This window comes from Larimichthys crocea, chromosome XXII (assembly GCF_000972845.2).
Source record: "Larimichthys crocea isolate SSNF chromosome XXII, L_crocea_2.0, whole genome shotgun sequence".
Lineage (NCBI taxonomy): Eukaryota > Metazoa > Chordata > Actinopteri > Sciaenidae > Larimichthys > Larimichthys crocea.
In genome coordinates, this window is record NC_040032.1 from 3,654,751 (window position 1) to 3,673,114 (window position 18,364).

Consider the following 18,364-nt stretch of genomic DNA (forward strand, 5'->3'; position numbering starts at 1 on the left):
ATTAAAAAATAATGATGAACCTATGCACATTGATAAATGCAACCATTTTATTGTAAAATTCCACAGCTATGTGCAATTCCCTTATGAAAAGGATTTTTTCCAGTACATGTATAGCATATTATGCAGACCCTAACAGAATTGATCAGTGCCCCTTTTATACAATACTCAAATATACATAGATGGCAAACAACTAACATACTGTATGTATGAGGATCATATGAAATTTATTTTGTTCTTGGATAACTTTTACTGAGCTCTGTAATTCCAGTGCGTATTATTTTCTTTTCTGCAGTTTGACAAAATACATAACAATAGAAAATATCTACATGTGCTGTTCACATATATGTTTCATTTGTGGGTCCAAAAATAAATAAAATCACTTTGTCAAAAATAAGTACAGTGTAATAAAAGTCCATGTCAATGCAGGCAAAGGACTGAGACCAGATGAAACAATGCTTGAATTAGTCCCAATTCTTCAACATCCCTGTTTGACTGAAACCATATTCAACATGCACACTACTGAGTATAAACACGCTTCAGTATCTCCCATACACCGTTATACAGTATCTCTGCATTTACAGTAGAGTGCACAAAAATATAATAAAGAAATAATAAACAAGCTTTTACCATTATGGAGGAAAAAAAATACCACAAAGTATGTTTGTTTTCTGCACCACTGTTCAAACACAAGACATGCTCGGTTATCAGTAAGATGGGTTTCTAAATAAAGTCGGATATAGACTGAATCAAAAATGTTTTCCAGTTCACCCTGATATAATAATTGTTTTTTATTTGTCTTGTCTTCATGCTTTTGGTTCTGTACTATTATAAAAAAAACAAACAAAAAAAAAAAAACGCAAAAACAAACAAAAAACAATGTCAGAGAGAACATCGCTGTGACCAACATTCATTGTATAGCATTTCCTTCAGGAAAACACTCACTTTTAGCGTCATATGTTTTGCTTTCCACAAAGCAGAATACGTGGATTCACAAAAGATATTTGATATTCTCTATTGCATGTGTGTCAGTTTGGCACTTTATACGATGTAATCACTCTTTTACACTTCTGTAAACTACTGAACACTGATGATGACCAGCCTACATTGCTATTGACACGCTTACATCCCTAAACATGTGAGAGTATGTGCACACTGAGGACAGGTTTAGACTACTAGGTAGCAGCTTTGGAACACAACAGGACCACCGTTAAATACATAAGGGAAAGAACTTCAGGAAATATGAGATAATATGTTAAATGCATATGTTATTATCATCACTGATGCTTTATTAATGATCAAGACCAATAGAAACCTGTGGCTGGAAGGTGGAAAAAAGTGGAAATAATTAATAATTGCTTCAAACCAAGCAAATGTTTTTCTACTGGTGGTTTGGGAACTGTTTTTTTTTTTTGTGTGTGTGTTTGTGTGTGTGTGTTTCCCCTCCCCCTGAAAATATTCAAGTCTACTTTTAAGAAGCTGCATGGGTAATGTTGCAACTCACTAGTTCAACAGATATGACAGTTTGACAGGCCTTTGTGAGAGTAGTGTACATTGATCACAACATAGAAAACACAAGATAAATAAGCTCAGGCTCCATTGACACATGTATCTTTGATATAAATGACGGCATTCTGTGTTTCTTTTCAGGGCCTGTATGGACATAAAGTACTTTCAATTAAATAAATAAATAAACACCATCAATGAATACATAAATAAATAAATACCCCATTACCCCAAAGTATTCTACATGGTCATTCAGCATAATACAATAAGTCTAATATACTGTTTAATGATATACTGTAACAATGTTGAAATTACAAAATATATACCCTTTTACAAAATTCCAAGGGCTTGACAAGTGATTTCTTCCTTTCATAATTCATGTACAAAGAAAATGTGATTCCTTGTGAGATTACAAATCATACTGAAGCACTGTCTCTTTTTGTTGCATACTGGTGTCTATCATAATCAATCTGAAAGGGGCTGTGATTTTTCTTTATGTTATCATACACAGTTCAGATGCTTTCGTTGTGTTCTCTTCTGTCTTCACACCTAATCTTAACACAACATCACATAATTCAAAGTAAATTTTAATTTTAAAAGAAAAAAAGAAACATAACAAAAGATAAATAAATAAATAAATGAACTTTTGCCCAGCCGGTGAATCAGTAACCTCACTGTGTGATTATTAACGTTTCTTCTCAAAGAGACGGGAATTGAATGTTTTATCATAAGGCTCACACATCTGGTCTCGACACAAGCAGATGCTTTTTTTTTATTGTACTTCACTGAAGCTCCTAAAGTTATTTATAATCAATTCATATTTTTTGGCTTGTTTGGTTTGTTTGCTGCTAATCTCAGAATGACATGTAGAATGAACCCTGTTCTACTACAGAGATTTCATAACACACCAACAGCTGTCTGTAGTAACATTTTCATTAACGTGTAGTCTGAATCCTTCTATTTGAAGGCAAAACAGTTGCAGTTATCACTCTAATGGAAAATGGAAAAAAAAAAGATGAGTTTTTATGAGAGAACCTAACTTGCTTCAGTACAGTCATCTCTTGTAAAAGCTTGCATAACCAAAATTCGACAGCAGTGTGTCATTATGTAAATGCACACTTTTAATGGCAAATGGAGGAGAGGATGAGAGGTCACTGTTGTCTATACAGTAAGCTAATGGCTGCGAGGAAAATGATTAAATCAATTGTCTGGCCTGAAATTCAGGGCTGATCCTCCCACCTGTATGCAAAGACAATTCCTCAACTCAAAAGAATAAACTGGGCACATTTTTATCATTTCTTTTTCCAGTTTTCCTAGAAAAAAAAAAGTTGAATTAAATCCTGCATGATAATCAACAGTGCTCATTTTTTTTCTATAGCCAACAACAGAAGACCATAAAACATGTTGATTTTTGGCCTGAAAGGTGCATGCAATAAATGTAAACCACTATGTAATAGTAAAATATATACAGCGTCTGTACAGTTGAGCATTGTTCATAAACAGCATCACCTCTCTCTGACCACACATAGAAAATGCAATGTATAATTGTGGTAACGCTAAGCTAAATAAATGGAAAATAAATGAACACCATCAAAGTGAATTCCAATGTCACTGTCTAACATAGCTCTATTAAAGTGCTTCAGATTGTGTTTTAGTATGTTAAGTGAATAAAATGAGTGGAAATAAATAAGACAGTTGATATCATTTAGATTTCTGATGTGATCTGAAATGCTATTTATTAAACTATTTAATATGGAAGGAATGTATTTGTCTCAATAAAAACCCAATTGAGAAGAAAGGAAGATATAAAAAGTTCAAAATGAAATCATGACAACAAAAAGAAAACTCTCGTTAATTACTCACACAATCAATGTTTTCACAACACACCTACAGACCTCCTCATACCATTTAAATGTAATGCTACACCATTTGCAATGTCAAAATGAATGACTTCAATTCAAAGAGAATAAAACTAGGGAATTAAAGCAACAGCTTTAAATCAAATCATTGGATATTTCAGTAGTGGGTCCCCTCCTTCAAAATGTCCCTTGCTGGCACAGAGCATATGTAAAATGTAGTGGACTGTATGATAAGGCTGGATGCACACCCAGGCCTAGAGATAGAGATAGGAGACCCAGTAGACCAGGTTGAAGAGACCAAATGCAGTAGGGAAGAAGATGCGTGCATATGAGTCTATCTTTGCAATGCGGATGTGCAACCTGCCGTGCCGCCAGGCTCCGGAGCGGCAGTCTTCGAAACAGCAGAAGAAGCTGGTGCAGTCCTTCCCATCCAGACACTCATAACCATATTCCTCATCTCGCTCCTGCATATGCGTGGCGTTGTTCATCTGAATGGCTGTGGCCGAGCGTGGACGGATGTCTACCGTGGGTGTCTGCTTTTAACAGGACAAAATGACACAGTTAGCCATCAGAGTGCCATAATCAAGACCTCACTGACATAAGAGTGGGACTTAACTTGAGCTGCCATTTTCTGTCTCCCACTTGATTTTGTGCCATTAGTCAGCAAAATGTAATTTGCACCTTTAACTTGCCAATGGACCCATATCGACCCATAACTATCATCTGTGGTTGTAATTAAATGGGCTTGGAGTGACAAAGGGTCAGTCCCCGTGGAACCCGTGATGCAAATTACACCTTTGGGCTGGGGTATAGCTGACAGCTGATGCGACCATAATATTTTTAGTACAGTAGTCCATTTTGCTTTATTGAGCAGCTCTATTAAGCTAGTGCTGGGCAATGCCCCTCTGTTTTTTTTTATTCTGATTGTGCTACTACTGCTACACAACATTTTAAAATGCTGTGAAAACACAGTAGCATACAGATTACTGTGAATCATTTGTTCAAGAAAAAAAAGAAAAGAAAAAAAAAGAAAGTTTTTTACTGCCCAGTGATTCAACAAAATGTCACAATTTGGCCCTGCATGGATGTTGCAAGTAATAGTTCCGAAATATGTTTATAGGATATGTTGTAACTGGCTTATGATGCGTCATTAAGTCAAGCTTAGGGAGGAGCATGTGTTGGCAGATGTGCAGCACACAGCTCAATATTTCTCCAACCCACTCTTTCTGTCACTAAATGGGTTAAAATAAGCCCCCTTTTCAAGCTGTGCTCGCCACTGGAGGGCACATGCCTTTCATATTGGTTGATTCCTAAAATAGGACAGTGACATCAGTGAGTATGTGGCCCTGTCATTCTAAAGGGAGACAATTAGTATTCAAACAGACTGTTTTCATCATCTTTTATCTTCAAATACCATGCCACCTTTGCACAAATTGGTATTCTGCCTGTTTGGCAGATTAAATGCTTTCCCACCCTTTGGAATGGAAGGTTCCTTGACCTTGATGGTATACTTGGGTGTCAAGCTCATCATTTAAATAAGACAGTGAATTGTGCATACTTCAAAATTCAAGTACTGAGGAGGATTTCACATCACCAGTTTCCCTCATCCTTGCTTTTATTTAGGTTGTCCTTTTTGGTGTCTTTATAACATAAGAACAATAATCTATAGGCATAAATGTATGCTCTGTGTTCACCCATATTTCTTTTTTATGTATCTACAATAAGCATGCTTGCTGCAAATAAAATAGGTCACAGTAGTTTTAATTTGAACAAAACAATATCTGCTGTAAACATGCATCCTCAAACAAGCTTAAATATTTAAACTTGACTGAACTGTTTATTCCCTACAACCTCTCATCTTGCCCAGCACTAGTGCACAAACCTGTTGTCCCTTTGAAAACGACACATAACCACAAAACGAAACGACATACGGGTTAGTTTCAGCATTTTTGTCCTTGTTTAATGGACAGCATGTTGAGTTAATGAGGGGTTTAGCCGAACAGGTTATGACTCAGTTCTCAAAAGGGGATTGGTTGCATTGGAGGAAAGCGCAGTGAAAGCTCAAGCAGAAGGAGCATTAACAGCATCCTGCCGCATGGCCTGGTCAAGCTGGGCTGTGCTGTGTTGGTGTTAGCAAAGAAAAATCAAAAAAACAACAAAGAAAAAACACAGTGGCGTTGGCAACTTTAACTGACTGAAAGTAGACAACCCCTCAGAGAAGACAAAAGGCAGAAACATTCTGGATCATTACTGGAGGATCTCTTGGTTATTTGGCTTGTTGAATATTTGATGGTAGTCTTTACTGTAGCAGTACAGACTTAGTTCTAGGCTGCAAATCAAATTGAACTGACGTCCAATACTCATTTTAAATAAATCCATAAATCAATAATATACTGTATGTTGTGGGTCTCTCTGTGGTAAAAGCAGATTATCTTGTCTTGACTGGTGTGTTTGATCTTTGCTAGCTCACACCCACCTCAGATGCTTTTTGGGTGTTTAAAGATTAGCATGTGTTAATCTTCTGAATGGACCTCCAACTCTAATTAGACTTAACACAGTGCAGGGGTTGTCTGTTTCAGTCTGTTAAGGCTCTGCTGACTCTGTAGGAAGCGTCAGGTTGAGAAGCCCAACAAACACACAGGTATAGATTTACTGGCAGGAGAAGGGAAAGAAGAGGAAGCTATTGCAGCAGCTGCAAGTTCACTGTGGTTACAACAACAAAGAGTGAAACAGGACAGAGGGAGCCAGAATGAGTCCTGGGCTTTGACTATTACATAGCTCTGGACACGGGATGTGTGGGATGATTATTTGAATTTTAAAAACAGCATAAGTACGTCTGGCTGGCTGCCTCCGCACTGTGCACTGCAAAGTGCCCCTTTAATGTTATCTGTGATACCTATTTAGTAACTGATGAGGAATACAGTAAGAATGCAGGTAGATAAATAGGGGATAGAAAGAGGTGTATCTGTTGTAGAACAGACAGAAAAGCAGTGAGGTGCTGGGGGCTCAAAGAGCCAAAATGCATCAGACACATGCAGTCAGACACAGGCAATATACCTTTGAGGAAAAGAGCCGGAGGAGCTTTTGTCCAGACAGGAAACAAAGAATATGTGGAATTGAAAGAGAGTAACAAAACAACAAAGAATACATGTAAACAGAGAACACATGTAGAAAATCAAAATAAATGAACAGAAACACAAGATAATGTGTGAAAATTACAAGCATTGTACTGTCTAACTCAAAATGAGAAGAGAAGAAAAGTACTGTAGAGAGACATACATGTTACAAACAGACACAGGGGGAGTTGCATGGTGGGATATATGTATCTCACATGCTTCTTACGCCAGCGTCACCTTTGGAAAAATATTACAGTGCATACATATTGCAAAACTACAGAGATTACGTAAAGACTATTTATAATGCAGAGTTCAAACACTCCCTGTGAGTGTGACATTCTTATATTTTTTTACATTAATTTGTCAGACAGCACTTCATCATGCATACTTGTCAGTTCTAGTATATGAACTTTAACAATATATTCTGCTAATGTATGTCAGTATTCTGAAATAAATAACGTCAAGTACAAAACTGAAACAGAAATCTCCCTCCGCACCATGGATCAAAAACAGCTTACAAGTAGTAAAAGAAACTTTTGCGGTTCTTTCTAATTTCTCAATTTCCTGTTATTTCCATATCTTTAACAATTCATGAACATCAAAAGAGGTTCAGTCAAAGACCTCCTTTTCTCGCCTCCTTCGTCTTGGCAAGTCATGCAGAGAACCCAGAAAAGCCCCTCTGAGATGGCAAACTGGCATTACACCTTCCACTTTATTAGTCATTCATTGGCCCACGAGACTTAAACCATGTGCAGAACCTTAGTTACAGAGGCTGAAACTAGAGCGCCCCACTTTTCCCCAAAGTTCCAGTTCAACACTCCTGTTCACCCAAGCACAGTATACTTAGAGGTTTAAGATTTAATATCTTTTAAGTTTAATCCCCCCTCCGAAAAAAGCCATGACTTCAAAGACGGATTTTAGTACCACCCCTTAAAAGAAGCCACAAGTTATCAAAGAAAAAAGCATAAAGACACAACTAAGTAGACTTCAAGTGGTAGACTTAAACAAATTATCATGCAAACATTTCGAGAACCATAAGCCAACTATAACTGATTAGGGAGAAAAAGGGAGTGCTAGTCTTGCCGATCACGGCCCTTCAACCGCACCGCCATGATCTCTTGAGGGATTTACGGCTCACATTAGGCCAACTCGTCTGTCATGTGACCTGGGTCTAAATTACAACTATAGCAGATGTGAGGTGGATTAGGAAAAGGTTCAAGCTGCATGCCTCCCTCATTGAGTAATTTGACGTAGTGGTCCATGGGAAGATGCTCCCTTAGGGATGCTAAGGAGTGTATAGCTTTTTTTTTCTTCTATGGCTTATCCCAGTACTATATTGCAGTGGGGGAGGGATAGAGAACGTATAGGGTAACTTGACCTTTCACCTAAATACTATAAACACTGAAAATATTACACAGATATATTACATGAAACAAGATTATGCTGTTCGTAGCTACACTGTTAAATTGCACAGCCTTCCTTTGTCAAAAACTGAAACCTTGAGAAATATATATTCAAAACGTCAACTCCAGTTAGTTTTAAAAAGATGCTCACCGGGTTTTTCTTCTTCTTGTCCTTTTTGGCACTTGGCTTCCTGTTACTGACAAAGTAGTGCAGTGTGCCATACTCTATAAGTGCAGCGAAGACGAAGATGAAGCAAACAGACACGAACAGGTCCATGGCAGTCACATAAGAAACTTTTGGAAGGGATTTTCTGGCAATAGTACTCAGCGTGGTCATGGTCAGCACAGTGGTGATGCCTGGTTATGAGATTGGAGAGAACAGAGAAAATGAGACAAATCAAGACAAAATAGAAATGTGTAAGTTCAAGCTCGGGCTTTACATTGCATTCCCATTTCATTTGAAAAATTATCTATAATTTTGTCTATGTTGTAAAATTGATTCAGGTGTCTAAACACAAAGAAATGAAAATCATAACGTGTTACAAATCTAATATTGTGCCCAAAAAAGTTTCACAGTTGAAGGGAACCTGAAATGACCTGAAATGAGATAAAAATTCAAACTAAGAAAGAACATTTTTAATAATTTTCACATATCGTGCACCAGTTTTTCAATGTCTTAATACATTTTTTAATTCATACAGCCCTGTGCTTATACATTTTTAAACCTGAAAACAGATGTGCTCTTAATGTGTAGGAGGTATATTTTTCACATTTACTGACTAGGAGAAGAAAAAAAAATCACCAGAGAATGAATAAAATTGAAAAGAATTGCTTATCTAAACCTCCATATGAAGGAAGGTGGGACAAACCAAAGTGATTATTTTAAGCAGCACCTACAATATGAATTGGCTGATTTTGATTCTAAGTTGTGTGACTAAAATACTGTATATGTGTATGTATGTGTAAAAGTGTAGAGGAGGATTAACACTGGCTGTTTAATTGCAAGCTCTTAACAGTTAGACACCCATGTGGGAGGAGTGAACAGCTGGTTGCCTGTCCCTTTGATCCACATACTTTACCGGTTTAGCTGCCATTGACCACCACCCGGATATACTACGTTCTTATCTGGTTACTCTCTCCCCTTACTCTGTCTGCCTTTAGTGAGGGTGTAGGAGGTGGGGTGATAGCACATGATGGGAAGGCCCATTTATAAGTACAGAGATTACCAACAGTGTCACAAGCACCAACAAACAAACAACTAACAAGACCGCCTCCTTCCATCAAATAGAGCAAACATGTAGGGGCTTTTTATATAGAGGATGATTTATGTCTAAATTTAATGCGGACTGAAAGACATTCCGCCTGTGTCAAGATTAACGTTGGAGTATTGTGAGTGAATTGATATATTTCTGGATGCAATTGAAGGATTAAGAATTATGTCATCTGCATTAATCCGCCTTCTAACCACCTGGCTTCCTGTACCTCCCGCATCATCTTTCAAAGAAAATTAAGATATTTGACTCTTTGTATAATTTTAGCAGGGAATTAATAGTGTTATTATTTCAACTGCGAATCATGTCTGGAGCTGCAGAAGCTCAAAACAACCTATTTTAAGAGAGATTAATGGTTGACGAAGTAATGATGATAGTGAAGCAGAATGAGGGTTTCTGCCTGCAGGGATTGTTTTACATTCAGTTATGCTCGCTAATGATCGCATCACGTCGACTTGAGGTCAGGATTTAGAGCCTTAAGGGGCCAAAAGGAAAGCTGACTAAGGAATATGCTGAACTGCATCACAAGTGAACTTTTGAGGATGTTCGCTGGACACCAAGGGCAAGTTCAAAAGTTGACAAATTTCCTTGAAATCCTTCCGTTTGCCCTTTTTAAAATAAAAAAATAAAAAATCAGTGTTCCTTTATTGCATGCAGCGAAAAGGCCACCTGCATTATTATTGTGCTGAGGCTGCATCTCTGCATCATCCCTGCTGTATTGCATAATTAATGCCTCATTAAGGCATGCATGAAAACATATGTGCCAGGATAGGCTCTTCTAATCAAGATGGACTAGATTCCTAAACAGCTGCCCTGTCTCAGAGGGAAAAAGGGGAGGAGGAGGAGGAGGAGGAATGATGGTGTAGGAGAAGATGGCAGGAAAGAGGAATCTTAAACAGTCTGCTTGTCAGTATGAGGTGGTATCTGACCACAAACAAGCTCCTTGATCTTTCACAGGAGGTAGTAATTAAGTAGAAATGTCCTGATTCCATTTTTTCCCCTTCCTGATAGCTATTCCAATGCCTGAACTCTGCTCATCGGCTGATACTGAAAACCTTCCCAATTGAAGTGTGTTAAAAACTATATACATTGTTTTTAAACACCTGTATACTACTAAACCTGTATGATTGCTACCAACGTTGTAAACCCATTTAAAAACATGAATCCCATAGAACTTTACTTCTATCCAGTTTAACAGTCCATCAAATTACGGATGTCTAGCTTTTGCTGATGTTACACTACTGGAGATTAAGTCTTCTTTGCAGCTCTAAAACAGTAGGTGCACATGGCCCGACCTGCTTTGCCTCTAATTGATTAGAACTTGTGGCCTTCATTGGCTTGGGTTTGATTTGTTTCAGGTTAGGGTGGGAATATCAGAGTAAGCAAATCCGAGTTGGGGTAATAGGGTGGGTCATGATTTTAACACCCTGGGAAAAAGAAAGTTGCAAACTGGACACTGCTACATGTTGGTTCTAATAAATGATGTGGTATCGGGCAGGCATACTTTTCATGTGCAGTCCTGCATTTTAGAGAGTATCAGGGGCATTTCTGATACTGTTGGAACAACTCAATAGTTAAGGTCAGGATGGCAAAGAACATCACTGGTATAAGGGCTGTATATGTATGTTTGCGAAAGGTGGACTGACTATAAGGGATAATGGAAGCAAAGGCTCAAAGCTTCATGGGCAGTTACAGAAAAAAGGGAGAATTGGAGCCTTAAAAAAGAGAGAAGTATAAACAGTTCAATAAAAAACATATTTGTTCTGCTAACTGATATCAGCATGTACAACAAGTGTTGAACATTTTTACCTAATGATGTCCTGGCAGGTACAGCATCCTTGTTGATCCAGAATGAGACCCAGGACAGGACAACAATAAGGGTGCATGGGATGTAAGTCTGAATGGTGAAGTAACCCATTCTCCTGCTCAGGTCAAAGAAGACGGTCAGCACCACATAGTCTCCTGGAGAGAGATAAACAGAGGAAAATAAATCATGAGTGAGGGCATTGTGCACTGATACAACATAAGGGGTATGAATCATTTCACATGATCTTATTATAAGAAGGTTGTCAACACAGAAACACTGAGTGCACATTAAACAAACTGTTTACTGATCAATAGATAATGTTGTGTAACCAAAGTCTTCACTGAGTGTTTGCCTGAGGCAACTTGAGATCTAAAGTGAAACAGAGCGATTCAGAGAGCCAGAGCCGGACTTGCTTGGATACACACAGACGCACACAGACACAAACCCTTGTCTCCTGCCAGTAGTTAGCTGGAACATGAACATCACCAGCATCCAGCTGATGACGAGCTGTCCCTGTGCTGGCTGCCTGACCCTGGCAGATGTTAGGTGTTAAGGGGTCGAGGTTAGCTGAGCCCAGATAGACCTGACCCTGACAATATGGATCATCTGGCCTGCCTGTTTAAAATGTATGGGAAGCAATGCATGCACATATGAAAGCACACACTCAAATGTGAGTGTGTGCTTCTTACACCCTTTCAAAGAGGATAAATTAAAGTCGGTCACATCCGTGCCAGATTGACAATGGAGCAAATGCCTGCTAATGATTACTATCCTCTTTAGCTGTTCATCTATGTACCTGTCTGTCTGTTTCTCTTGGTTTAATGGCAGTTCACTGCTGGCCCCCAGCTCAGTCAGTTGTCTTTTAATTGATTAACATCAGACCGTTAACAGTGTCGGAAACCTCCCCTGGCCTCTCGCTGCGGTTTGTAACCTGCAGGGCACAAGCCTACTCTCTGTCTCTCTAGCCATGCATCTACAATGTGTGTGTGTGTGTGTGTGTGTGTGTGTGTGTGAGACAGAGAGAGAGAGAGAGAGAGAGAGAGAGAAAGTGTGTGTGTGTGTGTGTGTGTGTGTGTGTGTGTGTGTGTGTGTTTAAGCACCCACAACACATGGAACAGTCTCTGCAGCTGGGGACTGAACAGCTGGCTAATAATTTTTCTCATGAGAAAAGACGCATAACATGTACTGCAGTTTAGTGAAAAACAGCCAACATCTGTATATTTGTGTGTTAATGAGAGACAGAGAGAGAAAGAGATGAGACTGTCAGTGTTTATTACATCTGCGCACATGTGCACACTGTGTGAGTGAGTCCTTGTAGTGTCTGGACAGCGACCAAGTCTTTGTGATTTATCCCAGAATGCACCTTTGTTCACCCAGCCATTGATAGCATCATTAAATAAACCAAGTGCAATAACCCCGGCAGCACAACCATAACTGTTCCTATCACCACGTGTGTTTTCTGCTGATGCAGGCAGGTGCGCAGCATATTACAACGCGTTGCCTTGGTTTGTAGGAGTACGAGAGACACATGAAGGCTGCTCTCAGGGGTCCCACAGCCCACTATTTTGTTTTTTATTAACATTACATTAGCAGGAGCCCAAAACCGAGACCCCTGACAGCTGAGAAATTGCCGGTTAATACACTTATTCCAGCTTGGTCAGCAGCACAAAGCTTCCTTCACATTACCTCAGACTCTTAATGATAATGGAATTTCCACCACGTGGGCGAGGTCGACTGGTGTAAGACCCCGCTGCCATACGCCTCTCTTTGTCTGTTCGCCAGTTTCATTACAGGGCACGGCGCTTGCCAGGAAGACACTTTTGAGGAAGGTGTTATCGACCGATGCCCACCAATCTGGCAGTCTGATGCATCTGCATCAGCCCGCCTGCCATTATGGCTCTATAGTAATGCATTAGTTTGTTAATGACTTCCTGATTCCACTCACAACAAAATGGTTTCCAGTTCCATCACTGGTTTAAGTGTTTGGCTGGGATTTCACAACATTGCCGTACAGGGAGCAAATACTTTAGTGCTCCAGATAAACAGTCCCAACACAATTAGTGGAGTGTGTGAACACAGTTTGGTTTGCAGTTATACTAAATTGCCTACTTGACATTTTTAAAGTGTCAAATCGGTTTTGGGCGTCTTTCAAAGCATTCTGATGGTGTATGTTTGAAAGAAAGTGCGGATTCCTTCAGGCTTTAAATATTTGTACTATCCTAATTATAGAAAGCAATTCATGGATCTGTCCTTATGTGTTTCCACTTTGCACGCAAGTTACATTAACATTAAACCACCATTATTAGTGGTATTATTATTAGTGTTTCACACTATGCTTTGTGTCACACAGAACCTCAGCAAGCTTAAAACCTCCAAACATGCAGTACAAGCAAACTCATCTTGCTATTGTTGTTTGTGTAATTAGAAAACTTGTTCGCATGTTCACATGCATGCCTGTGTGGGATGAAAGGTTCCTGTTTATTTCTCATAAGACTATAGCCGGCATATGAAATCATCCAAGCCCTTTGTGCCTGCGTTCCTCCTAATGGGAGCCCTCAAACTAACCTTAACTAGAACCGCGCATCTGTCAACGCCAACAGATGAGAGTGTGTTCACAAGAGCGTTCACACTCTGTCTTCACAGGGTCTATAGAAAGCGTGTTTTTTTTCCAAGGCTGTTGCCGCTGATGTCAAATTTACCTTCCGCGGGTCGACAATGAACACAAAGAAGCTGCCATACGTAATGCTTATTATAGCTTCTCACATGTATCCAACAGGAGAGACCACATCTTCTGTGATCCTACAGGCAGCTTCACTCCTAATCACCAGTTCAACTTCATGTACTAATAACATAATTAATAACAAGAACACACTCAGAGTTCAGATTTTTGGCTTTTCTTTGGATTTCTGATATTAAAATTCCTCCAATCCTATCATCTTGTTGCTGTGATTACAGAGCTATCCATTCCTTTCTGCTCATAATTCATAAATGAAAAATGCTGATGACAGCCGTGTGAGAAATCAACAGTGCAGACAACAGCTCAAAACTATTGTTTGTATTAAGATATGGTTTGAAGTATTTTTATTAGGATCACAAATTTCCCTGGCAAAAGCGATTTACTACAAGCTGATGTAATCTACGGAAAGCAATAAAAAAACTTGGCGGGGATGATCATTCATCAGAAAACAGAGCTGCTTTGGTGTTAAAAGCTGCAGAGACAACACACTCAACAGAATTAAACACACACACACAGCAGAGGGGCCTTCTACGGTGGTGGAAATACAAAAAAAAAAAAAAAGATTTTATTATTATTAGAATACAGAAACATTCTGGATTTGTCAGGAGTGTATTGAACCTGCGAGAAGGAATGTTGATCCCGTTGTGGCTGTGCATTATTGCACAATAGCCACAAGGGAGTTTATAGGAATGTAACATGGTAATTGAGGATTGCTGACCCGAAGAAATGGGAAAAAAAAAAAATGCCACATGAGAATATCGTTGTGCTGGCAGTCGGGCTGTAAATTGGTCAGGATATGGACGGGCAGGAGAGACCTGAGGCACATGCTGGCCATCCAATGAACGCAGACAGGCCAGACACATTGCTGAGCTGCTGACAGGCTGTCTTACTGAGCTCCTCTCCTGTCAGGGGTCATCTATATCAGAGGTGACAGCGGACGTTATTGTGTGTGTGTGTGTGTGTGTGTGTGTGTGTGTGCGTGTGTGCGTGTGTTTGTGAGACAGACAGGAGCTTTGCTAATGACCAGGGTTATGCCATGGATGGTTTCCAGGGTCAACAATACTTACGGAGAATGTTAACTCACCACTTTCTGTGACATGACTGCAGGCTATATGCCAGTGATTAACTAGTTACAGTGGCTTTGCATTTTTCCTCCACGGGCTACTGTAGCTGTTCCTTAGCCGGCAGTGGGTGGCAAGATGATGTCACCGCGGAAAAAAAAAGAAAGAAAGGGAGCAGCATTGTCATGGTGAGTAACTACAGCAACACAGCAGCATGATTAAACACCAGACAGGAGTCTGCAGAGTTTGATTGCCTTGTTGTTAACATTGTAGTGAATGTGACAGAGATAGATGATTATCCCTCTCACAGACACACTAATAGCTCTCAAATTATTGAGAGCAAGGCTGTTTCTAGGATTTATGACGGGTAGTAAGAAGCTGCCAAAACTGTTTTTCCTGCCAAACTGTTGTTCCTTGCCATTATATAAAGAGTTGAGGAGAAAGTGGAAAACTTAGTGGAACAAGTTTTCAAATCTAGTATATCTATCATTAAAGCATTTGAGATGCTGGAATACTGCCCAGGCAAGTCATTCAGTGATTAAACACACATTTGTTATGATTATTCAAGTACAGATAATGTGGAATATTATTATAAGAGATATTAAAACTATATCCTGACACAGGGGCCTTTTAAAGGACGAGGCCTCAAGTGGCCAAAAGTGAAGTTGCCACCTTGTGGTTAAGTTTTAATTATACTTTAATGGTGCATATTACCAAACAAGTTTATAATTAATCAAACCACCAAAAAGTAATTAACAAACAAACCATGTAACAGTTGCCCTCTTGGACCAATTGGTAATCTGGAAACTAAATAACACTTCTATATTAAGCCACAAACAAACCTCTTGTTTATTCCCTGTCTTCATATAAATAGTTTTAGTTCTCTGCAGATATTTTAAGACAACCCAAACTCCATCAGTGAGTTTATTTCCATCACGTCATTAAAACCATAGGCAACACATTCACAAGCCCCTTCCGTCACTTCGCACTCCGCCTTATCCACATTCCAGCTTACTTCATCTAAAAATGGCTTCATTAGTTCTTATTCACACGCAGAGGAAAGATGCGATTCACACTCATTACATAAGCTCCAAGTTCTAAAATTCAGCTCTCACTCCCCATGTTTTCTCCCCGTGTTTAATACACACACCTCTTTGATTTTTATTTTCTGTTCTAGTTATATTGGCCAGGTGACAGGACTTAAGCAGTCACAGCACCGATGACTCGATTTAATTGTCCCATTTGTGCTTCTTTAAAAAAGGACGAAAGCTGCAGCTCAAAACAAATACAGCTTATTTAGGATAAGTAAAAGAAAAGAGATGAGGAGAGAACGTGACGCTGTAGCAGTGAGAGAAAACTGCTGATAAACCCAGAACAAAATGTGTTTTAGAGGCCTCTATAAAATTTATGTATAGATTTATTTGAAATATGTTTAAATGGATTAATGAATTTAAATCATTTTCAGTGGTTAAACTGTAGCCATTTTAAGTTTTAGCTTTCGCCTTCCTACACAGAATACCGATTGTCTCTTTCCAGTCATAAAAAGACTCTCTACACAAATATGAGTTATGGCAATAACACCAATTTGTTTGCAATAAATATCAGAAGCGCTGTGTAGTTAACTTCAGTCGTAATAACCACCATGGCTCAAAAGCCTGCGGAGCCTCAAACAGAAAATCGAAGGGCAAAGATGTCACAGCGCTTGCCATATTTTTTTTTACAACTGGTGATAAACTGCTACTGTTGCTCATGTTGCTGATTGTTTCTCAAAGATGCTGCCTGCATTCTCCACAACACTTTCAGGGGTGACCGTGGATCAGAGTGGGTCGATCCCCCCCACCCTGTTGCTGCAGTTAACTGTTGTTAACTGACGTTCTCGTTGAGCTTTGCAGATTAACGTTGCCAACTGCATTGTCAAAGATCACAATCAAAACTGAGACACTGCTATTTTAGATTAGGATGAGTCAGATGAATACACATTTTGCATGACATATACCAAGAGGAATCAATTTACAATCACTATGCCTCGTAAGTCAGGCAATAATAGAAAAACTTACTATTACAGGATATCTTCAGGATGAAGTTTTATAATGGCACAATGTACTGGTCTTTACAAAAGCAACAATGTCATTTAAATTCAAATTCGATGGATAAGCTAAGACAAACACTGTATAAGCCAAGACACTTCATTGCCATTGGCATTGTGCTGCTACAGATTAGAGCTTTTGGATCCCAAGTTTTAAGCTTTTAAATCTAGCTAATCATATTTGCCCAAAACTATAACACTGATATATGTATGTGCATACGCATATTGAGTAGCATTTTTTTTAAGTACCTTAATAATCAAAAAGCTTTGCCAAAACAGCACTCTCAGAAATTGTGTACTGAAATAAACTGCTATTTTCAATGCGGTATACCTTATACGCAAATGTGCTCCTTGAGTTTAAGTTCATGCATGACCCCAGCAATCCTGTATGAATATTAACAATGCATTCCCTGATACAGATTCACGGACAATGTTCACTGAAATTGAATTTCTCTGTAGCCTTTGCTAGACTTACTGGTAATAAGCCTCTGACACATTGTAGTATTTGTGACATGCATTAACATAACATGCACAGATAAGACATAGTTTTGCTCGTTTCAAGGCTTGGGAAGGTAATAGCTTATGTCACATATGACATATAAATATTGATTTTGCAGCACAATACGAGAAAAAAGCATTTCACTTTAAGTGCTTTCCTTGAAGTCAGGTAATGTGCTGCACAGTGTCATTATGATTCATGAGAAACTGCTGCTTCTGTTTTAGTAGCAATTCTGAGATTTATCCTCTTATGAAAAGTCTTTAAAACCAACAAGACACACAATGTTCTTCTACCCTCTCCTTATTTCTTATGGCTAATTACTTTGAAACTCTGGGTTGCAGAATATTATGCAAGGCCAATAAGCTGAGTGAGAAGAGGACCCAAGCACGAACCTCTATTACAATTTATTGAGCAATGAGGGCTTGGTCTTAGAAAAATTGCTCCACAGAGTGGCATCAACTTTGGAATGGTTTTATCATCTAAACCAGCTCTGACTGTCTTAACGAGTTTAGTTTGCATGTGCAGGGAGATGTGAACGACAATACACACACAACTCTGCTACAGGCTATAGAAATAGATGTTGCAATGTAATACTTGTCTGTAATTTCTGAAATCCCTAATTTCTGAAATAATAAGCCCTCTTGTTCTATGTTAAAATAACAGAAATACTATACTGTACCTTCTAAGAGCTATACGCTAGCCATTTACAATTCAGATTCAGGTACTTGTGTAATAGCAGCTATTTTACAGTATGAGAAATGATTCTCGGCTTGAAATGTCTATTTAAGGGGTCGTATGTAACTACAGTACATTAAACAAATACTGTACTTATCTACAATTTTGAGGCACTTTTACTTAATTGTTAATCTCCACTACATTTATTTGACAGCTACTTGTTACTTTGCAGAGATTTAAATACAAAATCAGTTCATAAAATAGGATTTACTGTTATAAATTAAACTTCCAACAGTAAATAAAGTAATTAAATCAGCTCCACGTTAACTAATACATTGAAATATTGT

General features: G+C 38.8%; 1 protein-coding gene across 4 annotated transcripts in view; it reads right to left on the reverse strand.

The window, feature by feature from the left end:
* Positions 1 to 357: 357 nt before the first annotated feature.
* Positions 358 to 18,364, reverse strand: part of gabrg2 (gamma-aminobutyric acid type A receptor subunit gamma2) — a 46,771-nt gene continuing 28,764 nt past the window's right edge. The window contains exons 7-10 of one of the 4 annotated variants that reach the window (XM_010729333.3): positions 10,962 to 11,114; positions 8,033 to 8,238; positions 6,420 to 6,443; positions 358 to 3,895 (exon numbers count right to left, since the gene is read on the reverse strand). In XM_010729333.3, the coding sequence (XP_010727635.2) occupies positions 3,617 to 3,895; positions 6,420 to 6,443; positions 8,033 to 8,238; positions 10,962 to 11,114 (662 nt within the window). In that variant the 3' untranslated portion in view covers positions 358 to 3,616. Of the gene's footprint in view, positions 3,899 to 6,419; positions 6,444 to 8,032; positions 8,239 to 10,961; positions 11,115 to 18,364 lie in introns of all 4 variants that reach the window. The other 3 variants (XM_010729332.3, XM_010729334.3, XM_019266952.2) reach the window with 3 other exon arrangements.